The 24,527-nt window shown below is 38.9% G+C and overlaps 1 protein-coding gene across 5 annotated transcripts in view; it reads left to right on the top strand.

Annotated features, from left to right (window-relative positions):
* Positions 1–23,334, top strand: part of LMO7 (LIM domain 7) — a 249,195-nt gene extending 225,861 nt beyond the window's left edge. For 3 of the 5 annotated variants that reach the window (XM_066380760.1, XM_066380761.1, XM_066380763.1), the window contains 14 exons: positions 493–680; positions 1,711–1,771; positions 3,513–3,569; positions 5,496–5,521; positions 5,740–5,844; positions 7,040–7,132; positions 7,523–8,016; positions 8,877–8,942; positions 11,460–11,512; positions 14,275–14,488; positions 17,149–17,454; positions 19,871–19,979; positions 21,128–21,230; positions 22,574–23,334. In XM_066380760.1, coding sequence (XP_066236857.1) covers positions 493–680; positions 1,711–1,771; positions 3,513–3,569; positions 5,496–5,521; positions 5,740–5,844; positions 7,040–7,132; positions 7,523–8,016; positions 8,877–8,942; positions 11,460–11,512; positions 14,275–14,488; positions 17,149–17,454; positions 19,871–19,979; positions 21,128–21,230; positions 22,574–22,596 — 1,898 coding nt within the window. In that variant the 3' untranslated portion in view covers positions 22,597–23,334. The remainder of the gene's footprint in view (positions 1–492; positions 681–1,710; positions 1,772–3,512; positions 3,570–5,495; positions 5,522–5,739; positions 5,845–7,039; positions 7,133–7,522; positions 8,017–8,876; positions 8,943–11,459; positions 11,513–14,274; positions 14,489–17,148; positions 17,455–19,870; positions 19,980–21,127; positions 21,231–22,573) is intronic. The other 2 variants (XM_066380762.1, XM_066380764.1) reach the window with 2 other exon arrangements.
* Positions 23,335–24,527: the final 1,193 nt, after the last annotated feature.

The raw sequence follows: 24,527 nt of genomic DNA, 5'->3' as shown, positions 1-24,527 counted from the left end.
ATCTATCTGCCTTAGGGAGTCATATAATAATGCTGAATACTAAGAATTACATTACGATTGGACTTTCTCTACAGCACCATAACTGTAACTGGGGTAAGGGAGAACACGAGAGGGCATGTTCCTTTGTTCATTCTCAAGAAACTTTCAAAATACATCCCATTATTGCTTTTCTTAGTGATAGAAGTTAGATGGGATGCCTTAAGCCTCCCCAGACCTACCAAATTCTGATATCAAAAAATAATATCCAGTCCTGGCCTACAGAAGGATTCGGCAGATTTGCTAGTCTTTTCATTATTAACATTCCCTAACCCTTGTATTTTCAGAAGGGGGTCTCTTGGGAAAGGCCTTAGAACTTTTCATTTCTTTCACACACTACCTGATTTGTTTGTCTGTCTTGTGTATGTGCATTTTGTCTATGTGCATTCAGTAACTTTGTTTTTTCCACCTCAACATTTATGTGTACTCATTTCTTGATCTTCACGTGCCAATCAGATTGGGGCAAAGACCAGCCTTTCCCGCTATTTACACGGCATAAAACCCTCAATCTCACCAGTATGGCTACCAAAATTATAGGTTCACCTGAAACAAAGTGGATTGAGGCAACGTCTGGAATTTACAACTCAGACAGATCTTCAAATCTATCCGTGACAACTGATTTCCCAGAAAGTCTTCAGAATTCTGTAAGTATTTTGAGAAGTGGGAATGTTTGTTTAAAGCAAGCAACTATAGGAAGTGTATGTTGGGGAGGAAGAATTTATTTTGTTTGAACAACTTTGATGCTACTTTAAAAACAAATAATTAAATAAGATAATTTATAGTAAGGAGAGTAAAATGTATCTCTGAACATCGTAAGCATTACTTATTAATAATTAGAGTAATAACTAGTTCTATAATGGTAAAACCCAAAGAGCCCATGCTGGTGTTTTGCAGGTGTTCCTTAGCGATCTTTCATCAGATCTTTGTGAATGCGAAGTGGTAATTATGTAAAATTACACACTAGGACTTTTCTATGCTTTCTTTAGTCTTTACTGGTAAAAATAAGTGTAATTGTGTGTAATTTAAAACCTTATAAAGCATTTTTAGTCCTTGTGTAGGTGAAGTTGGTGGGTAGACTTATCTATATGGTTAAAAGATACTCAGTTACATAATTGATTAAAATAGTTATAATATAGAAAATTTTCTAAATATCAAAGCAGTACTTCAATTTTCAAATATACTGCTCACAAAAATTAGGAGATATTTCAAAATGAATATGAAACTATAAATATCCCCTAATTTTTATAAGCAGTGTAAATGTTTATATTGACTCCTTAGATATATATTGTTATCTAAGATGTACCCCCTTTTATCTAATAACAGGGACCTGCTACATTGTGTAAGACAAATATAAGTATTAGAGAGTACTATATAACTTTGTTGGTTACTCATAAAAGCCAAATGGATTGATCATTATTTTATGCATCATGTTGCTTAGAAAATTAATGACTGAACTTAAAGCCATTCTTGCTTGCAGCTGGTCATTAATCCTTCCATAAATTGTAAAGAGTAATGAATAAAGGTATCTATTATATGTGAAAGTTGTAAAGAACATATTAATATCCTCAATAGCTCATCTTACTAAAAGATATTTTCATTAATGGGAAGTGCATTATTTAAGCCCAAAGTCCAATTGGAGAGCATGTTGTTAACTGGTATTTTTATTCTTTCCAGAATACCGAGTCCAAGGAAATAAATGGAATTCGTGATGAGAGCAATACTTTTGAATTGAAAGGTAAACATCACCATTATTACTTACATTTATAGTATATTAAAAGTCATAACATCCAAGTTCTGTTATTACAAAAATTAATATTTGTGAGTGAAAGAAAAACTAATCCACTGCAAGTTGAAACTAAAAGGTTAGCACACAGATCCAATTGCAGCCAGGTGGAAGGGCGCTCAGTTCCACTGCTGAATAGTTAGGCACTGCAAACAGAGCTTTGGCAGCGTGTCCAGGAGCTTTGAGTGCCTGTGTGTCTAAGCCAACTAAGAAAGACTGGTTTTCCTGGGACCATCAGCCTTCTTGCTATTGAATGCTGCCAAAGGGAACCTTAGTTAAATACAAAACGATGAATGAAGTTTCCTTTCTCTTTTTATTGTTGTGAAAGGGACAAGCTTGGAAGAAGTTAGTACTAACAGTGAAATGCCAATGGCATGACAGTTGTTAACAAAAGTACCCAGCTTAAAAAAAAAAAAAAAGGCAGGGATAATACCTAGGATAATTTTGCTTTATGGAGTTAGCATTGTCTTCCTCCTTCTGTTGGTCTATAAATAATTTAGCTACCACATGCTGTGTGCTATTCCTTAGGCATACAAAATAAATAAAGATCTGGTCCACATAGGCAGGGAAAGAGACCCAAAGAAAATGAAGCTTCTTTTACCATGAAACTAGACTGCCAGGAATGGGGCTGTGTATTCACACCAGTCTGGTGGCTTTGAATCTACATTTGCCAGTTCATAATACATAAGTCAAAGCCAGAGTAAGTTTATGAATTTCCATCTCTTTATTGATTACTCATCTTGTGTTTAATTTCTAATCATTGGAAGTGACTATATTTTGTTTGATATTGCATTCTTTATCAAAGGAGTTTTTAAAACATGACTTATTTTTCTTCATGAGTTTAAATCTTAGACATCCAGGTTCTGTTCTGCCAATGACTCAGGCAAAGCAAACTTCAAACTTATAAGACACTGAACTCATTAGTGAGTATGGACTGCACAGGTCCTGTCATTTGAGGGTTTTCTTTAAATAAGTAAACAACAACCAGTATCAAGTAAGAGTTACATTTGCATTTTATGAATAAATTGAAGTATAATAATCATTTGCTATAATCTTGCAGCAGATTCGAGAAGTCAGTGTTTTCTTTTTCTTTCTTATCTGACAGGACTCCGTTTGTTTTACTTAAAATTAATGGCTGTAAAGTCTTGAAAATGAGGAAAAATATTCTAGTTAAAAGAATGTTTTAATTTTAGCATTTCTTTGTATTTTTTCCCTCTGAGTAATACTTATTTTCTTGTCCTTCACCCCATTAATTTTCAGTGCCTTTTTTACTTACCTGTATTGTGAAAACTCTTAGTTACAAACAGTTTTCCCTGTAATATTAGAGATCTTTAATTGACCTAAGCAAAAAATTTTAATTTCCATTTTCCTAAAGCTGTGTGACCCAGCACAGAAGATGGCACTTTGGCTTTTGTGAAACTACACTGCTTCTCTGCTAAAATTTATTAATCAAAATATTAGTTCCTTTTACTACTTTGAATGTAGTATAGACTACTAAAAAATTTGTGTGTCTTTGTGCTTTGAAATAATCCATATCTTCTATGGCTACCAGTTTTGTCATTTTTATTAATAAAAAAATAATACTGCGACAGATTAGAAAGATATATACCAAGTATCATTTGGTTTTCCAGTGGTGAGAAATGAAAATGAATGACATCTTATTGATATATATTTTTTTGTATTTTTTAACCAGCATCTGAACCTATTTCTTTGAAAAACTTAAAAAGGCGGTCCCAATTTTTTGAACAAGGTAAACCACTAAGCTAACAAGTCACGCATTTTCATGGTATCATTCCCACCCTTCATTCTCTCGATAGTCTGTGGTGCTGGGCGCTGAGCCTCTGTATTCTGGCTGTCATCATGACCATGTGACATAACCCATTTCCATTCTTTCCCTAGGGTCATCAGGCTTTTCTTACAGTTCATGGGTCTACCTCTGTGGTAATGGGTCTTTGCGTGTCCTTTGTACCTCTGAAGTTTCTTTTTTAATTAAAAAATTGAGATGCTATTAAACACACACTTCTTTCCACTGGGTGAAAGTTAGACGTGAGGCATTTCATTTAAGCCTTACTGCTTCCTACAAATTGCATAATGTTAGATTACACCAACATAGAATTGGCTAAATTTTTAAAGATCTCTACTTTTTGGTTCTAGAAAATGTTCCTAATGAGAAAGCAAAGTTGTTTCTTGCTATTGGGATGGCGGCTCTGGAGTGTTAATAGGACTGCTCTGTTGATTTTGAAGTAAATTAAAAGTAAATACATTTTGGTTACATCTGTAAACAAGTGAATTTTGCAGTTCTCACTGTTGGTGTAGTTGGGCAGTGTTCTTTTTTGATGGCGGTGCACGTGGCCTTTCCTTCCCTTTCACGTTTGCCTATTGCTTCATCTCATGCATGCAGCTTGAGCTCTGTGTTTTACTATGGAGAACTTAAAAGTAACATCCAAACATTTCAGATGCAATGGCACAGTCAGTGGGGAGTGTGCTGTTAGTGTCTGAAATGTTATTGTTTCTTACTTTTAAGATTATCAAATGTTTACACACTTGCCTCATAACATAATGTTTACTGAACTTTTATTTTTTGTGTTAGTCTTCTAGTAGTCTTCTTTTAGTGAATTACAGTGTCTTGACCATAAATAAAAATTCACCAGCTGTGCACATGCAAGGTCTATTTGTGTCAGTATCCTTAGTGTTTTTGATACATCTGTGAACAAGTGAATTTTGCATATATGTATGTTTTTTTGTTAAACTTCTGTTTTTCCATGGTACTTTAAGTGATACAGTATGATACTGTAATTGGCTAAACTAAAATTGGCTAAAATAAAGCAATTTCTTTTCTTTTTCTATTCTAATTTTTACTCCTTCAACAGGCTATTTTAGGGAAGAATATTTCCCTAAGTCGCAAAGCAGTTTTCTTGGAAAATATAATTGTGTAACCAAATAATTTATTTGACAGCTGAGGTTTCAGGAAAATTTAAAACTACTTTATGAGAGTATATTTTATGATATTTGCCTTCTTGCTTGTGTTCATTGCACTATAGACATATACTTATGTAGATCCCTTCCCCAGACTAAAAATATAACACTATGCCATACATATGATGTCTGAATATTTATGTTTCAAATAATAGGAGATAAAAAGGAAATGTTTCTTGACCATGTTTGATGTGGTAGCTAATTTAATAAAACTAGCTTAATAGCAAGAAGACTAGAAAAATATAAGTTACAGTTCTCAAGTTGTAATTGAATAGTGGCAAGTAAAAAAAAATGGATTTGGTAGATGTTAAAACATTTGAAATGATTTTTTAAAAATAGGCCATACTATGAGATACTACAGTATTATGCAGTCTTTTAATAAAAGAATGCACTCTCCTATTCATAAATACACCATTGATCCTGCACTAGTACCTCAAATTTGGTTGTACCTTTAGCATCCATAGTTAACTCTTTTTTCTTTTTAACTGGCTTTGAATTTGAAAGATTAGTAACAGAGAAGAATTTAAAGAGAAAGAAAGCATTTACTCCTGCTGTTTAAAAAAAAAAATGATGTCACTTAGTATACTGGCATAGAAACAGCTAGTGATACAACTTTCTGAAAGAAATTATTTCATAGAAATGAAAAGACTTATATACTGTATTTTCTCTTTTTCCCTGCCCGCATGCTGCTGTATTATAGGAAGCTCTGATTCTGTGGTTCCTGATGTAAGTAGCGTTCACTTCTGTTTTGGAATAAATAAGGTGATCCAGTCAGTCTTTTGAAGTTAAAAAGACTTATTTTGAAATATAAAGCCAACTGTCCTTTGGTATAGTCTAGAGGCAAAGGGTGGTATATGAATAATTTATATATGCAGATATGTTTCCATGGGCAACGTAACTAAGTAAGATGTTCCTTGTTTGCACCTCTTCTCATCACTGGTTAGCTTCCAGTTCCAACCATCAGTGCCCCAAGTCGCTGGGCTTGGGATCCGGAGGAGGAGCGGAAGCGGCAGGAGAGGTGGCAGAAAGAGCAGGACCGCCTGCTGCAGGTACGGCTGGGACTGGAGCCGCAGGTACGGCTGGGACACGGAGCCGCAGGAGGCCGGCCTCCTGCAAGCGCCTTTCCCTGGGCCCTGTCAACCTGTACTGAGAAGCAGATGGAAACAGAAATTTAAAAAGCCAATAACCTCATAATTAACAGATCCTTTGATCAGTAGTGCATTTTGTATTAACACACACACAAAATATTTTTTGTATTAAAAATAATTTTCTATTAAAATACAATTACTTTTTCATTTTGAAGCTTTCCAGAATCATCCTTTAAAATTTTTTATTAACCCTTATGTATATTTTTAGAGCATATAAAGCACTGTAGTTTATATTTTTTTCTTTTTTATGTACTATTCTTAAAATTAAATTAATCTGGGTGACATTAATAATATTTTATAGATTTCAAATGTCCGATTCTATCATACATCCTCTGTATATTGCATTGTGTGCTTACCACCCAAACTTGGTCCCTTCCAGTCACCGTATATTTGACCCTCTTCACCCTCTTCATCTTCCCCTCACCCTCTTTACCCTCTGGTAACCACCATTCTATTGTCTGTGCCTATGAGTTTGTTTTTTTTATTTGTTTATTGCTTTCTATTTTATATCCCACATAGGAGTGAAATCACATGGCTCTTGTCCATTTCTTTCTGACTTATTTCACTTAGCACTATACTCTCAAGATCCATTCATATTGTTGCAAATGGTGGTAACTTTTCCTTTTTTATAGCTGAGTAGCATTCACTTTTATATATTTTTGCCACATCTTCTCTATCTTGTCATCCACCTAAGCACACTTAGGTTGTTTCCATGTCTTGGCCATTGTCTGTAATGCTGCAATGGACATAGCATTTCTTATGAGTGGTAGGTAGATAGGTTTTGTGAGGACTTACTACCCATAAGCTCTGTGCTCAGTCCAGTCTGAGAAATTCAGTCTCCCTTACAGTTAGCTTTAGGGGCATTGATGAATTACAGCCATGGTAAAGGTTGTATTTGGGTTCAATTCTGAGTGTCTCCCCTTTCCCCATGCCTGCATTTTAATATAAGCCATTTTCTACTTTGAGGACTATGGTCTGATTGGTTAAAAGAAATTTCTCTGTCTTTAAAGATTGAGGTAAAAGGATGAGCTAGCAAAACTGCTCATAAAAAAGGTTAACATCTACCTATTGATTAATATGCTGTCATTTCTTATAGGAAAAATATCAGCGTGAGCAGGAGAAACTGAGGGAAGAGTGGCAAAGGGCTAAACAGGAGGCCGAGAGGGAGAATTCCAAGTTCTTGAATGAGGTAGTGTTGGAACCTGTTCTTGCTTCCCTGTGTTTTTGGTGAAATCAGCTGAGAAATGGAGAAGAATGTATTCCACTTGGCTTTTGTCACACACTAAAATATAATAAGCTCTGATTGGTCAGAATTTTGCTTTGATAGTTCAAATTTTCTCCTAGTTTCTCTACTGAATAATTAAATTTTCTATGAACCGACACCTAAATGCATCTATCTCTTCTAAGTTAGATCACCATCACCCAAAGGTTGTCTTTATTAGTGATAATACTTAACGTCGTTTCAAATAGGATCCTGGGCCAACTATAATAGGTATCATCTAAGACTGAATATAGACATATTTTCATGAACTTATAGAAATACACAGTTTTTTTTTTTCTTTTTTCCCTGGTTCTGTAGGAGTTAATGGTCCTAAACTCAAACAGCATTTCCCTGACTGCACGGGAGCCCGCTGTTTCCACGTTGGAAGCTGCCTGGGGTGAAGGGTCCCAGTCTCCCCAAAGGGAAGGGAGCCGAGCGGGAGAAGAGGAGAGGAGACAGTGGCAGGAGGAAGGTGTGAGCGAAGGCCAAAGAAAGAAGCTGCAGGAACACCTCACTCGTGAGGAGAGAGAACTGGAGGAGCAGCAGCACTGGGAGGAGCAGCAGCAGCGGGAGCAGCAGCAGCAGTGGGAGGAGCAGCGGCAGCGGGAGCAGCAGCGGCAGCGAGAGGAGCAGCAGCAGTGGGAGGAGCAGCGGCAGCGGGAGCAGCAGCAGCAGCGGGAGGAGCAGCAGCAGTGGGAGGAGCAGCGGCGGCGGCAGGCAGAGGCCGAGGAGCAGCGGCGCCGCGAGGAGGAGCAGACGCGCCAGGCGGAGAGAGAGAGGGAGACGTCAGTCAAAATATACCAGTACAGGAGGTCTGTTCCCATGCCCGAGGGTCCACGTGGCTTTTCAGTTAGCTGGCTTAGCTGTCTCCATTCCCCACTTCCAAGGCCCCTAATTGGTTTTCCTGCTTTCCACCCTCCGCTCTCTACACGAGTGAACGCGAGCAGCCAGAGTGAATCTTTTGCATTGTAAACATGATCCTGTCACCTAATTTCCTACTCAGTGTCTCCAAATGGCTTCCCTTCACAGGAGAATACTGTGGGAAGTCCTCCGCATCGCCGCGGAGGCTTGTAGGAACTGCCTTGGCGCTTTGGTCCACCTAGCTTCCCACCGCTTCCCCTCATTTGGTTTGTTACAGCTGGAAGGTCCTCCTTGTCCTTCCTTGAAAGTGACAACATGTTCTGTCCCTGGAGTTCTGTATTTTCTGGTTCCTGTGCCTGGAGAAGTGTTTCCTCACGTGTTTGTTGTCCTACTTTCCCAGACTTTCCAGAACACTTCATCTAAAAGACATGCCTCTTCCCTGCCTTTCTCTCCATGCGCCCCTCCCTGCTTTATAGTACGCGTGTATTTGCTTGTCAGGCGGCCGCATGCCCCTCTAAAATGTATTATTATGAGGTCAGTAAGTTTGCTTTGTTTCAGCAGCCCAGCCCTCAAACACTATTCAGTTATAGCAGACAGGTAGCATGTATTTGTTGAATATTGCAAATGTCTGCTGGTGGTGCTGGGTCTGTTTTCGGAAGTGATTGACTGAAAGACTTCTCTGTGTTTAGTTTTCATCCAAGAGACCATTCTCAGAAAGAGGCTAGAATAACATTATTTTGCTATATATTTCTTAAATCCAGGGAAAGCATCAAAGTATTTTATTTTGATCATAAACTTTTTCATCTTTTAGGCCTGTTGATTCCTATGATATACCAAAGGGAGAGGAAGAATCTTCAGGCATGCTTCCTGGTGACAGGTGTGTAGAACATTTAATTAAAGTTTGCTTAGAGTAATTGGCTTCACGTGAATTGTTGTGGGCTTGCTGGGGTGTTTTGTAGAACTACTATAGCTTTTGATCTTTTGTGGGATGAAGTGACATCTTGCTGGTTGATATTAAACTATCCCTCAACTTAGTAATTTAATTTATGATTTTATGGGTTAGCATTTTGGGCTGAACTCATTTGGCAATTCTGTTAGTTTATTGGGCTCATCATGCGGCTACTACCAGTTTAGTAGGTAAACTTTTGGTAGTTGGCTGGCTGTCAGCTGGGGCAGTGAGACTAACTGGGCTGTGTGTCTTTCAACATGCAGCAACCAGTACAGTCCTACATACGTGGAGGCCAGGAAGAGAAAAGAGAGAGAATTAAAGAGAGGGAACATGCCAGGCACCTACAGTCTCCGTTCTGACCTTGCACACCATTGCTCCTGCCACATTCTGTTATTTAAAGTAGAGTCACAGGGCCAGCCCAAGTTCACAGAGGGGAGCAAAACTCTTATGGGAGGAGCCATAATGCAAGGGAAATAAATGAGCACAAGGGAAGAATTGTGTTCAGTTGTTTTTTTTTTATTTGTTTGTTTTTTGTATTTTTCTGAAGCTGGAAACGGGGAGAGACAGTCAGACAGACTCCTGCATGCGCCTGACCGGGATCCACCCGGCACACCCACCAGGGGCGACACTCTGCCCACCAGGGGGCGATGCTCTGCCCCTCTGGGGCGTCGCTCTGTTGTGACCAGAGCCACTCTAGCGCCTGGGGCAGAGGCCAAGGAGCCATCCCCAGTGCCTGGGCCATCTTTGCTCCAATGGAGCCTCAGCTGCGGGAGGGGAAGAGAGAGACAGAGAGGAAGGAGAGGGGGAGGGGTGGAGAAGCAAATGGGTGCTTCTCCTGTGTGCCCTGGCCGGGAATCGAACCCGGGACTTCTGCACGCCAGGCCGACGCTCTACCACTGAGCCAACCGGCCAGGGCCGAATTGTGTTCAGTTTTTGCAGTCGACCATAACATTTGTTTTACAGAGGTTATAAGCCATGGCATAAGCTTACCTGAAATGAAGCTACATGAGGACAAGTGAAGTGAGAGTTGTGGCCTTAGTTTGGTTAGAGCTACTGGTGATTCAGGGGAATGCAGATATGATTTCAGATAGATGAAATGTTATATATACTTCTAAAATTTCCTAAAACATTACTTTTAATGCTTTTCAGTAATTTAAAAAGTGCCTTATATTTTTAAAATCACTAAGGACTTCTAAACAGAACAAAAATATCCAGTGTATGACCATTAATTTGTGTTTTCAGAGCTGAAATTTCTTCTTTAGGCAGTTTCCTTCCAGATGAGGAAAGACTCATCTGTATAGGCAGTCAGGGTGGCCGGACAGGGCTCAGAGGAGGCAGGGAAAGGAAAAGGAATACACAGGTAATGATGGGCTGATAGTAAGCTAGAGAAAGTTCTGGTGATGAATGACCTTATTTATAATCAGTGTTTCTGGGTACCTGTAGATTATTAAAATGTATATCTCCTTTTTTAAAGCTATGGATTTATTATATATTCAGAATAGCTTTAATTATATAGCTCATTGCCTTGAGGAAATAATTAGATTGCACAGAGAGGAAACTTAAGGAATTCTGGAAAATATGAAATACTTAGAGGCATTTGTGATACAGCGTGCCCTAGGGGAATTAAGAAGTGTGGCTAAACACCTTGTCATAAAAGTATTTTCTTCTATGTTAATAGAAATGAAACCATTCATGAATGTTGCTAACAGCCCTATATTATTATTATTATATATTATACATTACTAAATGTTATATATATGCACACTTATATGTTATATGCTTACACATATGTGATGCATGAATACATCATTATTCCTTTTTATTACTATTATGTGAAGTTATTTTGCCTACTAGAATGAGAATGTGATCAGCATGTGCTTCTATAGTCCTGGATATTACCATTACAAAGCCAGGAATTTCCAGAGGTCGCCTATGCCAGTACACTCCAGTACCTCTTTGGAATGCTAGGATAGCATTTGGTAGTTGCTCTTTCAGGGTGGTACCCTACTGCCCCAAAAGTTGACTTCTTGACCTCAGGTGTACCCTACTGCCCCAAAAGTTGACTTCTTGACCTCAGGCAGCAAGTAGGACAGTCTGATGTTAGGTGACCTGATGACAAATACTTTGTATATCCTGATAAGATAGAGATCTGGAAGAGAGTCAAAGTGTATAATTGGGTCACATCATATGCTTAATCATCATACAAGATGGAGAAAATTTGCACATGTTTATATATTTCGAGCTTCAAGCTTTTATCTCTTCTAGTCTGTCACTGTTTTCTGCTAGTTTGTGTAACATAAATAATTTCTTGGTATGAAAAAAACATAGCTCTCAATAGACATGGAAATTAAATCAGCCTCTTTAAAAAGTAATAATTTTAGTGTTCATAAATATGAGAAGGATGTTCTTAACGAGGCAGGTAATATAGTGTGTTCTGTGTTCTAGGAATAAATCCAGATCCACGACTGAGCTGGATGATTTCCCTACGAATAAAATTGGTAAATATGATTTTTCTCCAGAATTGCTTATTTATGTTATCATACGCTATGATCTGTATTTTTAAGGTCCAGGTATTTCAGGTTCGTTAAGATTACATAATTAAAATGCTGAATATTTTTAGCATTTGTGTTTATAAAAAAACTATGTTTTGCTTATTTTGGCTTTGCTTTTTAACAGAGATAGTCCTGGGAGATTTAAATAGTTTTAAATAGCTAATGAAATGTGTGGAAATTTTACAAAGTGCTGTTGATACAGTTTTGTATAGTAGATTTCATCTTGCAGTCAAAGTAATGGGACAGAAAAGTTTCCTACAGAATACTAGGGGACTTCAAAGTTGTATATAGAGTTGAAATTTACATTTAAATAGCAAGATGTCAAAAAAATCCAAAATGATAATGATTTTACTGACTTGGCAAAAACAATTTGGAACCTATTTTTAGTATAAAGTTTATTTCTAGGAACATATATAACTGATGTTGTATAACTAAGGAAAAAAACTAGCCCTGGCCAGTTGGCTCAGCGGTAGAGCATTGACCCGGCATGTGGAAGTCCCAGGTTCGATTCCTAGCCAAGGCACACAGGAGAAGTGCCTGTGTGCTTTTCCACCCCTCCCCCTCTCCTTTCTCTCAATCTCTCTCTTCCCCTCCCGCAGCCAAGGCTCCATTGGAGCAAAGTTGGCCCAGGTGCTGAGGATGGCTCCATGGTCTTCACCTCAGGTGCTAGAATGGCTCCGGTTGCAACAGAGCAAAGTCCCAGAGGGGCCAAACATTGCCCCCTAGTGGGCATACCAGGGGGATCCCGGTCAGACGCATGCAGGAATCTGTCTCTCTGCCTCCCTGTTTCTCACTTCAGAAAAATACAAAAAAAATAAAACAGTAATAAAAAAAAAAGAAAAAAAACTAAGTAAAAAGCATCATTTTAAGCAAGGTTTGCATCCCAGGCTTTGTGTAAGCAAGGTTTTAGTCAATTATGGGAATGAATGAAGATCCAGATGAGGACTGAGCTAAGCTTGGTGAATAGGCCCATGTAAGTGATTGCCACTTGCTAGCTCCCGCTGTTACTGCCATGGGCGAGAGTGCAAGCCTGTGGTCACCAAGCGCTTCTATTATAAAAGTAAAGTGAAACAATAAAAAGTACCTGGATTTTCATGTTATCTTTTAAGTACTGAGAAGGAATTTTTAAAACGCTGTGAGCCAAGCCACATCTGTAGCTTTGAATGGTCTGGTGGCAGCTAGTTTGTCATGTTAAAGCATTTCTTGTAGAATTTACAGTTTTTTAAAGGTTCTATGATCATCATTTCCCTTTTTATTATCTGGTCCTAGTTTAAGTTTCCAGTCTATTTTGCTCTTTTTCCCATTTGGAACTCTTAACTATATAACCAAATTGTCCTCTCTCTCAGTTCCCGACTTATCAGATGCTTTCTGACCTGGTCCTTCTGGTCCTTCTTATTTGGATTTCTAGCTTCTTCTCCCCTGAATATGCCACTAACCACCATTAAAATTAGGATTTAAGTACTTCAATCTGCCATGAAACATTTTTAACTTGCATTGATAATATTCTCTCCTGAATTTAAACACATGACCTGTTAGTAATGGCAAATGTGATTCTCTGAAAATAGGCTTGTTAATATTTGTGGCGTGTGTTTAATCTGGTTATTCTTGTATGTATGTCTTCTCCCCTTTACTAACTGAATACTAACTCAATTTTCAATTACTTTATTGAAAAACTTGGTTATGCTAATAAGGTGCTTCTAGAATAGAAAATGTTTCATTTAAAATCTGACCAAATTGAGAAGCTGTGTGTATACACAAATATAAACATAGATATGTATTAGAAACCTTTGGTGGCCTTATTCATGCCTTACCTGAAGATGAATTAAGGCAGAGACACATCATGAATTTTGAAAGAGTGACAATAGCAGTGAATCTTGGAGAGTGAAAGAAAATAAACCCTTAGATGAAATATCCTAATCCAAATTAAGGTGGGGAGGATACTTCAAAGGTATGCATGTTTTACCCAAATCAGAAATTAATCAGCAAATCAACTGAGATAAAGCCTTCAAAATAAAACCTGACTTAATTTTCATTCATAAATTCAACATCCAAGTAATAACTTTGTCAGTTTATTAGAAGAGAAACCAGTCTCATGACATTCCTTGGTTATTATCTGGATTACCTGGGTTTTTTTTTTCAATTTCACAAAAGCCATTTCAGTGATTAAATATGCTCTCATTTCTTCAATTTGGTCATGACTTAAATTCTGTGACTTATACCATGAAGACTCGAGTTATGACATATAGAGATGCCTACATTTATGTCTTCTCTCTATCTCCAGGAAAAGTGTGTTTTAAAAGTCTAGAACGCACAGTCCCCATTGGAGTTGTCACAGCAAGCATTCAATGAGCATGAACTTGATTGATTTAATTTAGGAAGGAAGGGAAAAGTGGAAGAGAAACTGTTGCTGGATGAGCATAGTGTAACTTCATGTTGCTGCAGTCTGTGCTGGTTGTTTCCTCTAAGGCAGCCTCCGTAGTTTTCCTGAGTGCACTCCCCTGGCATGCCTCTGCGTGGGGGATTGGAATTGCCGGGAATAGGAGACTGTTACTTTACTCCCAGGCACCAGTCTCATTGAGAATTGATCATGTTAGCATATGTGTACAATGTTACATTTTTTTTGCTATACTGTACTGTATTTAGAGATTTATCCACTATCCTTTTTTAAATGTGCTAACCCTGCATCTTTTGATGTATTTTTAATTTAGGAAGCAATAAATATTTAGACCGGGTTGGGAGCACTGGCTCATCACAGAGGAGCTCCAAGAAGGAACAAGTTCCCTCAGGGGCAGAGCTGGAGAGACAACAGATCCTCCAGGAAATGAGGAAGAGAACATCCCTTCACAATGATAACAGCTGGATCCGACAGCGCAGTTCCAGTGTCAACAAAGAGCCTATTTGTCTGCCTGGGCTTATGAGAAGGTGCGAGGCATTTTAGGAATTATTTCTTCTTCTGTGCTGTAAGGCAAATACTTAATTTCTAGACATGCTGGCTACTTTGGGCAGAGGAGATGTCATGATTTCTTCTCTTAATCTAAGATTTAGTGGCAGAAAGTGAAGTAGATCAAATGTCATTGGGCCCCTATTAGGTGCCAGACACACGTGTCAGTTGCTTGTCGACATCATCTGACTTAACCTGAGCAGATGATCTGAGACAGGGATAGTCTTTCTTTTTTTCCACTTGAAGAAACTGTGGCTCAAGCAGGGAATGCATGCGGACCAAACCAAGCGGCTGGTAGGTAGCAACGCTGGATGGAGAACGCTAAAGAGTGCTTCAGGCACTTAAGTAATTCATGCAGTTCTTGGTGCTTCTCTGGCTCCTGAGCTTAAAAAAAAATTAAGCCTCTATTTGTTGTTTATAATGAAATTATGGTTAGATTGGACTCATGATAGTGTTCACAAAGTGTGAAACCTAAAATTTTAAACTTTTCAAAAAATATATAGATGTAAATCAATTGGAGATGAGAGAGTGAACATTTTAAGAGATGTGTCTTGGGTAAGTGAATACCGAAGGTACTTTTATTCAGTATTTCCACAGTTGAGAAACGAAGGAAAATTATTTGCAACACATTATAGACAAAGGGTTAATTATCTCAATGTACAAGTAACTTTTGTAAATCAGTAAATAAACACTGGGGATTTTATAGCAGCAGACAGTTGATATGAACAGATAGTTCACAGAAAAGAAACAAAGTCATTAAACAAATAAAAGATCAATACCACTCATAAAACAACAATACTGTAATTTGCTTATGAGATATGTAGAGTTAACTGAGTAATTAAATCTAGTATTGACAACTGTTAGACTGTCATCCTGATAACGCCGAGGTTGCGGATTCGATCCCAGCTCAGGGCACACAGAATCAACCAATGAATGCATAAATGAGTGGAATAACAGGTCAATGTTTCTCTCTCTCTCCCCCTCTTCTCTCTCTCCTCCTCTTCCTCTCTCTCTCAAACCAATCCATAAATAAAAATTTTAAAAAGATTATTTAAAAAAATCATACCGGTTACTTCTGGAGAGTAGGACAGGTAGTTATGGTTAGCGAAGGGAAGACCTTATTCCTCCTTCTGATTCCCTTCTCTACTGCCTGGGTCTTTCTCACCATGATGGTGTAGCACCTATATAACCTTTTGTTTTTCCAAGTTAGAGGAGGAGAGATGGAGATAGACTTACGCATGAGCCCCGACTAGAGAGAGGGAGGGGAAGAGAAGCAGATGGTCACCTCTCATGTGTGTCCTGGCCGCAGATTGAACCCTGAATTTTCACATGCTGGGCCGACACTCTATCCACTGAGCCAACTGGCCAGGGCCTAGTTCTGTAACTTTAAAAGACAAAAATACATATTTCAAATTTGAGATAAGAGATAAAGTTTTAAAAGTAATAACAAAATTGACCAGGTAGAAAAATACCCCCATAAAGAGTCATACTTTATAGATCAGAATTAATGATAAGTACATAACTTCATTTAAGAGAAATTGCTCTAAAGTTGTACTTGCATGAGTTTTTGGTTGTGAATGACATTTCTACACAGTAGAAATGTCCTGGATTAATTTATAATCAGGGAGACTTTGGTTTGAAAACTAGTCCTACCACTTGCTAGCTCCTTTTGTTATGGACACGTTAACTTCTGTGAAAGCTATAAAATATATATAAGTAGATAAATAATGATTCATAGTGTTGTGAAGATGAAATTCAGTATTTTTGTGACAGTGTTTAGTCTAATACCTGACATATGTAAATATCTAAAAGGTGGGATTTTTATTTTGTTGTTGTCTTTTAGGGGGAGTGGGTGGGTTTCAAAAATGAAGACTGATATGTCTGCCTGACTATGTTGGCACTGTGAATCAAGTGTTGACCTGGAATGCTGGGAGCGTAGGTTCAAAACCCTGGGCTTGCCTGATCAAGGCACATACGAGAAGCAACTATTGCTACTACTGTGGGTTGATGCTTTCCTCTCCTCTCCCCATGCCTTTCTCTCTCTTTCTCACCTCTCTCTAAAATCAGTAAATAAAATCTTTAAAAAAATGAAGATTGATATGTCTAAGCAGTTAAAGATGTAAAGGACAAATGTATGTAGTTTTGTCTTAGTATTTTATTTAAAAAATATTTTTCTTAGTATTTTTCCCCCACATAGGTATTTATTATTTTACTTAAACACCAAGTAAATAAAAGTAAAAATAAATGAGGGTTATTTGAGGTCTGACCTGTGGTGGCGCAGTGGATAAAGCATCAGCCTGGAACACTGAGGTCGCTGGTTGGAAACCCCGGGCTTTCCTGGTCAGGGCACATATGGGAGTTGATGCTTCCTGTTCCTCCCCTCTTCACACTCTCCTCTCATAAATAAATAAAATCTTTAAAAAAATAATGAAGGTTACTGGAGTATGAGGGCATCATGAATATAATGATGCCATTGCTGTAAAGAAACTTTAGTTTTAAAGGTAATTTTATATGTAATTGGACTTAGTAGATTAATACCTGCTTATAAAATGCACAACAGTGTATTTTAATGACTGTGATGTTAATTAGATTTCTAGTTGAATGTGTTATATGATTATGATTAATCCTTTCTGTGTTTCAGAGGTGAATCTCTAGATAACCTAGAGTCCCCAAGATCCAATTCTTGGAGGCACACCCCTTGGCTCAATCAGCCTACAGGAGTCTATGCTTCTGCCTCTGTTCAAGACTTCAGCCGCCCACCGCCTCAGCTGGTGTCCACATCCAACCGTGCCTACATGCGGAATCCAGCCTCCAGCATGCCGCCCCCTTCAGCCAGCCCCGTGAAGACCACCACCGCACCTTCCCCCACACCACGCAGCCATTTCCCTTCTCCTGCCCCCTCCCCCTCCCCCTCTCCTTCACCGTCGGGCTCCCAGCTGCGCAACAGGTGAGGCCCTTTGGGTTTCTCCTTTTCTTAGTCTCGGGGTCATTTTTTTTTTTCTTCATTAAAATTGCCTCCATATCTTGTCCAAGCTTTCCAAAGAGAGCCAAGCCTTTTGAATATGTCAAATTCAGGGTTCTTTTATCAGATCAGTTCAGACAGCTTTCTTAATAGCTTTCCAGGAGCATTTATGGATGTCTTGTGAGGCCACTGGAGACCTTTAAAACTCCGGCCTCACTGCCGCTGTCTCACTTGCCGGTGCTTGTGGTCCGTGTCTTAGATACAGACGTATCTGAATAGTTCTCAATAGGGAATCATAAAAGTGCACAGTAGCTTATGAATGCATTTGAAATGTATGAGTAAAGGTAGTACTGTAAAATGGTTGACTGTTTTAACGAGACAAGACAAACTCATTTTATAGAAACGGAGGGTAAAAGGACAGCATTGTAACTAAACTGCATTGTCTTGTGGAACTTTTCACAAGATAGATAAAACAAAAAACTGTTAGTTAGGTAGTTAGATACTGCTTCTTGGGTTTTTAATTTCCGAAACCATGGCTTGCCTCTCTGGTTTGCCAACATTTTGTTCTGACTACATTAACTGATTTTTTAGGTCATATTGCCAAGGGAACTGTGTAAGACTTATAATGGTAGGTCTTGATTCAAAACTTGCCTTTGGATGTGGAGAAAGCTCAGATGGCAACATGTACTGGGTGTTGGGATCTGTGTAGTGTCTTCACAGATGACCGGTGCTTCATGAAGCCACACTGGGCAGTATTTCTGCTGTTACTCGAAGGGACTTCTGCAAGCATGTATGGCTTCTCATGCAAATGAACTACTGAAAAGTAGAAATACAATGGTTGATACTGGGATTTTTTTTTAGCCATCAACTAAGGGGTTTGTTAAGAGAATATATTTTGTATCTACCTAAAATGTTAGGAAGTTTGAATCCAAAGATGGAGTGAGAATCTGTGGTCTGTTTGGAGAAAGATGAAGGCCATGGTGGGGAGAAAAAAAGCAGAGGAGAGAGTGCCCATTCCCTGGGAGCCACACCCAGGAGAACACATAGGCGACAGGCGGGGGCTTCTCTGCCCGGAAAGTTTTCTGTCTGGGAGGTGGTACTCTAACATGAGCACTCCACAGCTGTGTGCTTCTCCGGGCCATGGCGGTGCCATGCCAGGACTGGGGGGCGCCGAGGTAACACAGGGCCTCCTCTTCCCACCTGGAAGAGAAGGTAAGACTTGTATCCAAAGGGAAGCAGAATGCACCTTACTATTTAAATGGTAGTATTCAGGCAATTTTTTTTTTTTTTACTATTTATTTTTAGTTTATTTAGCCTTCTTTAACACAGCCATTGTTAGTTCAACAACCTAATATTCGGGGTACATTATTGCAAAATAATAAGTTCATTTCTTTATAGGTTATCCCATCAATACATTTGTTCAACTTCTCTCTTTTATAATGCAGCGCAGGCAGTTTTCATTTTGTTTTCCACAGACAGAGACAGCCCTGCAAGCCAGAGGCAATGTCAGGAGAGCACTGTGCTTCTGTTGAATTTGGATATTGGGTGAATGAGAAAGAGGTTGGGAAAACAAGGGTGAGATCTAGTTTATTTTTTTTTATTTTTTATTTTTTTTCATTTTTCTGAAGCTGGAAACGGGGAGAGACAGTCAGACAGACTCCCGCATGCGCCCGACCGGGATCCACCCGGCACGCCCACCATGGGGCGACGCTCTGCCCACCAGGGGGCGATGCTCTGCCCATCCTGGGCGTCGCCATATTGCGACCAGAGCCACTCTAGCGCCTGGGGCAGAGGCCACAGAGCCATCCCCAGCGCCCGGGCCATCTTTGCTCCAATGGAGCCTTGGCTGCGGGAGGGGAAGAGAGAGACAGAGAGGAAAGTGCGGCGGAGGGGTGGAGAAGCAAATGGGCGCTTCTCCTGTGTGCCCTGGCCGGGAATCGAACCCGGGTCCTCCGCACGCTAGGCCGACGCTCTACCGCTGAGCCAACCGGCCAGGGCGAGATCTAGTTTACAATGCTTCTGGGAAGAAGCTGGGGCTCCTCTTTTGATGTTCTGATGGGTGAAATGACATGATTAGTGCTGTGTGTTGGAAGAGGAGGAGACGACTGCCAAGTACTGATGTGATCTAAGGAGCATAGTGTCCTGAAGTGCAGAAAGGACTAATGACACAGAGATTGTTCCTGTGGGGAGTAGGTGTCGAGGGTTTCAGAACCATCGTGGAGATCCTTCAAGGTACAATATAATCAAGGCATATTTTGATTTGCTGGTGAGACTTCTCCTCCCACCGATAGATATAGAGACTTTCCTAAATGATTAATGCTAAGACCAGAGTGTGATTTTAAAATAATCATCCTGAGCTGCACAGGTGAAAGTCTCCGTTCCATTCTTGTTCTGTGTCTAGGTCGGTCAGTGGGAAGCGCGTGTGCTCCTACTGTAATAACATTCTGGGCAAAGGAGCCGCCATGATCATCGAGTCCCTGGGTCTTTGTTATCATTTGTATTGTTTTAAGGTGAGACCAAGATAAACAGCCACTGCAGGCCCGCAGAGCTTTGCTTGGAGAGCGCATGGCTTCTTTGGGCGCTGGGTGTGGACGAGCCATTAATGAGCTAGGTGCCGCTGCTGTATTCGTCAGTCTGTGCTGCGTTTTGAATTTCAAATTGCCTGCTACTACTTAGTTCTCAAATCTTGCTTGAACCTGGTTTCAAAAAATTAAATGTTGAAATGCAATGCACTTCCAATCTCCAATCTGTTAAGATTATATTACTAAAATTTACAGTGCATAAATGCTTCCTCTATCATGCAGTCATAGGCATATTTGAAATATAATTTACTAATGTTACTAACAGCATAGGGATGGGACGTACAATTATAAATGTGTCTACAAGCCTAGCTATGAATAGGGAGAGTACATAAGGAAAAGCACTGTAAATATTTTTATAGTTGCACAGCCTGCTTATCCACTTAATGGGTTCTTGCCCCTAAGAAAGAACTAAGGCTGTTGTTAACTACTTTATTTTGCAGTAAGTGTCTTTAGAGACACATCTGTTTAATTCTTGAACTTGTGTTGGGCTGAAGAGTGATTACGATTGTTAATCCTTGAGTCCCTCAGACCGCAACTTGTTTAAGCTTGTATATTGCTGGCTTGGGTTGTTTCTAGGTGTAGCAGAATGAGTCAGAATCATTAGTGTTTGAGAACATGGAACCAAAATACTCAGGCTTGAAGTAAAAACACCATGTGAGAACACTGACCAGGCTGGGGCAGTGGGGACACGGGACATGTCCTACACCAGAGCCCAGTGTCGGAAACCCAGCAGTGTTCATTCACTTCTCCAGTTCTTTCGTGTGGTGCTTTACCCTCGCTCGTTCCCCAGGGAAGTGAAGGCTGAATTTCTTTAAGCCAGTCAGCGAATCATTTTTGCTCTTTTGGTATATTTAGGATGATCATCTCAGCTCTTAAAATTGGCTTTATGAATTTTTTAATGTCTCATCTGGCAGGCTTGATTTTAATCTACTAATTATCTTTTAGCTTTTTTTTAAATTTTCTTTCCTGAAACATATCTAAGAGCTTAGAAGCTGCATAGCTGCATTTCGCTCAGGAGTACCCCAGGCTTGCTTGAACTCACTGAGTGTGGATTGTTATTATTTTTTGTCCTCCAGTGCATTGCCTGCGAGTGTGACCTTGGAGGCTCTTCCTCAGGAGCCGAAGTCAGAATCAGAAACAACCAACTGTACTGCAACAACTGCTATCTCAGATTCAAATGTAAGAGAGCAAATCAGGGAGAAAATTTCTTGTCTTTTAAGGAAACCGCGCGTTCCCATGCATTTCCCTGAACCTACAGCCACCTCCCCATCAAGCGCCCTGCCTTAGCACCCCAGGCTTTAAGAATCCTCATGTCCCATTCAGAAAGGGCGCAGTGAGTGGGTCAGAGTCGGCCTTCCAGCCACACCAGGGTGGGTTGTGGGACTGAGGAATTGGAGACGGACATGTGCCGAGAGTCAGCACGAGGTCCTCTGCAGTCTGCTCAGAGTCTAGAGAAACTGCTGGTGACTTGAGGATACAAACAAACCAAAGCAGACAGTAAGATAAACATTTTATGTAGACTGTAATCAGTTTTTTGCTAAGGATTGTTCCCTCATCATTAGCTGATTTCTATCATTTAACAGTAGGCTCTGATTATATGATTTAGAATACGATCAACTTTAAAAACTGTTTTCAAAGGTCATAAAGAGTAGTCAATTTATGCTATGTTACTATGTCATCATATATTAATATGCACAGTATTTTAAAACGAAAGCATTAATTCTGATTATATGATATTTCAGTCTCATTTTTGGAAAAACTGAGTTTTTAAAACCTTTTACATGCTATTTTGTGACTAATCATGTTTTTGTGTGTGTGTTATGAAACATAGGATAGCGTAATTAGATTGTGTTTTGTTTAGAACTGCATAAAGACAATCCTTACTGCTGTTTATACTTTGGAACCTTGATGCTGGTAACATGTGTTTCTTCCTTATTGTGAAAGGGTGTTACAAGTGGTATCAGCAAAACCTTTTGCTTTTGAACTCGGAGGTATTTATATGGCCCTTTATGTGAAGAGTGCTTTGGAAATGGTTTCAGCCCAGTCAACTCTCTTTTATCTGTCAGCGGGGTCTAAGTCTTCTTACCCCGGCGGCCCAGTCTGTGTCTGGATGCTGCCACTGAGGTTGGAGAATGTCAAGGCTGGGTGTCTAACGGGGGGAGTGTGTATATGTGTGTGTGCTTTTCTCTCTCTAATCAAATTCCAAAGCCAAATAGAATTGATTTTAGAGCCGTCATGAAAAAAAATTGCCCACGCCTTTTCTCTTCTCCAATACAAATGAAAGAGAGTTGAGTGTAACTTATTTCTGTATCAGCAGCTGATTTTTACTCCATTTTTGCAGACAAAGATTTCTAGTACCCAGAGGCTGTGATGTGCCTCGTTTTATCCTAAGTGAGTGACAAGGTGACTCTTTCTACCTCACGGGCCGTTCTCTGAGTGATTACTGCTATGCATCCCAAGTGGCAATGTTCCAGTGTTTCTGAATCTAAGCCCTTTTCTTTCTTCTCTCCTTGCCTGATCAGCTGGCCGGCCAACCGCCATGTGACGTAAGCCTCCAAACGAAAGCATTGTTGCAGATAGAAGAAGAGTTGGTTGCTGCTGATGTAGATCTATAAATATATGTTGTATGTCATTTTTTTCCCTCTCTCTTTTTTTTTTTTTAAAGAATAACTTTTTTTTTTTGTCTCTGCAGATTACGTCAGAGCAGTATAGTCTTGGTAGAACTTGTATTTTTGTTGTTTATTTATAAGAAGGTAATTATGTGTGGGGGAATAGTGCAGTATTTACTTTGAGTTCAGCATTTTAAAAGCACAAGGGAAAAAAGAACTTCAAAATATTTTGAGGCTGATAATGATCTCGTTTGACTTTCTAGTGTTTTTTTTGAAGAGAGTTATTTTATTGTTTTTTTTTTAAAGTTTCTGAAACATTATTTGAAATAGTTAATATAAATATATAATTGCATTTTCTGTTTATTGTAATGTATGCTAAATTAATACAGAACCATATGGAAAATTTCACTAAAATGCACCCCTAAATGTGCTTTCTGTATTCTGCTTTTCAATTATATATTATGATTTGAAAAAATTAGCTTGTATAAAATTTTATTTGCTTGAGGAAGGGAGCTCTATTTTCTTCAGAATTGTCGCTAAGCCGTTCCCAATAGAAAGCTGCTGGTTTTCATGAATGAAAAATCATTATAGTTTGTATACTAGAAATTTTCTCCAGAAACTAATGATACTTTCTGTTCAACTGTATTTGTAAATAAAATTGCTGATGCATTTAAGGAATGGTTCTTCTTCTTTTTTTCTTTTTCTGGATTTTTTTGGGGTATGTGTGTGTGTGTGTGTGTGTGTGTGTGTGTCTACCTTCTAAATATTTTAGTATATTTTAGTATGTGGCTTTTCTTGATCCTACATTTTATTTAGCAATTTCACTGAGGTGTAGATTGGCATAATAAGCCACACACATTTAAACTGTATAATATGACAAGTTTTGTATCCCTCTGAGACTATCACCACACTTTTGATTCTGTTTTTACTGAAAAATTTTAACAAGAAATGTTATTTTTGATGGAAAGTTGTTTTTGAATGTAGCATGTTTTTATGGTAAGAAGTGAAGTGAATGATGAATTGTTGGATTGTTTGCATAAAATCTTTGTTCTTTTGCTTCCTTTAATGATAAAAGAGTATAACAGGGAGTTTAGATAATCCATACAGTAGCCTGACCTGTGGTGGCGCAGTGGATGAGGCATTAACCTGGAATGCTGAGGTCGCTGGTTTGAAACGCCAGGTTTACCTGGTCAAGGCACATAAGTGAAGCAACTAGCAGTTGATGCTTCCTGCTCCTCCAACTCCCTACCCCCCACTGCCTTTCTGTCTCTCTCTCAAAAAAATCTATACATTAAAAAAATTGGTATCTCTAAGGTTTATAAATCTGAAGTCAGAGTGCAAGAATAAAAACTTTTAGTATGCTTTGAGAAAATATATAAACTTCCTTCTAGCCTTTATAATAATGAAAGTGAAGTGGATAATTCTAGGATATGAGAAATGTATTAGAATAGGTTAGAAATATAAAGTTCTAATGTGGGAGAAAATGAAAAATTAAGTTCATTTTTATTTTTGCTTAGTATTCATTATTTCTGATTATTAAAATAATGTTTATTTTTGAAAATGATCAAAGGCCCTAAAACATAAAAAATATAATTATCAATTGCAGACTCCAATTATGAGAGCTCTGTGTTTGAACTCATTCTGTATAATTTATCCTGTGTTCTTAGTTGACATTTTTCCATGTTTTTTTTTTTTTTTTATATAATTTTATTTTTTTAATGGGGTGACATCAATAAATCAGGATACATATATTCAAAGATAACAAGTCCAGGTTATCTTGTCGTTCAATTATGTTGCATACCCACCACCCAAAGTCAGATTGTCCTCTGTCACCTTCTATCTTGTTTTCTTTGTGCCCCTCCCCACC

This window comes from Saccopteryx leptura, chromosome 4, assembly GCF_036850995.1.
Source record: "Saccopteryx leptura isolate mSacLep1 chromosome 4, mSacLep1_pri_phased_curated, whole genome shotgun sequence".
NCBI lineage: Eukaryota > Metazoa > Chordata > Mammalia > Chiroptera > Emballonuridae > Saccopteryx > Saccopteryx leptura.
Note: the sequence above shows the minus strand (reverse complement) of the source record. Positions and strands in the feature narration are given on the sequence as shown.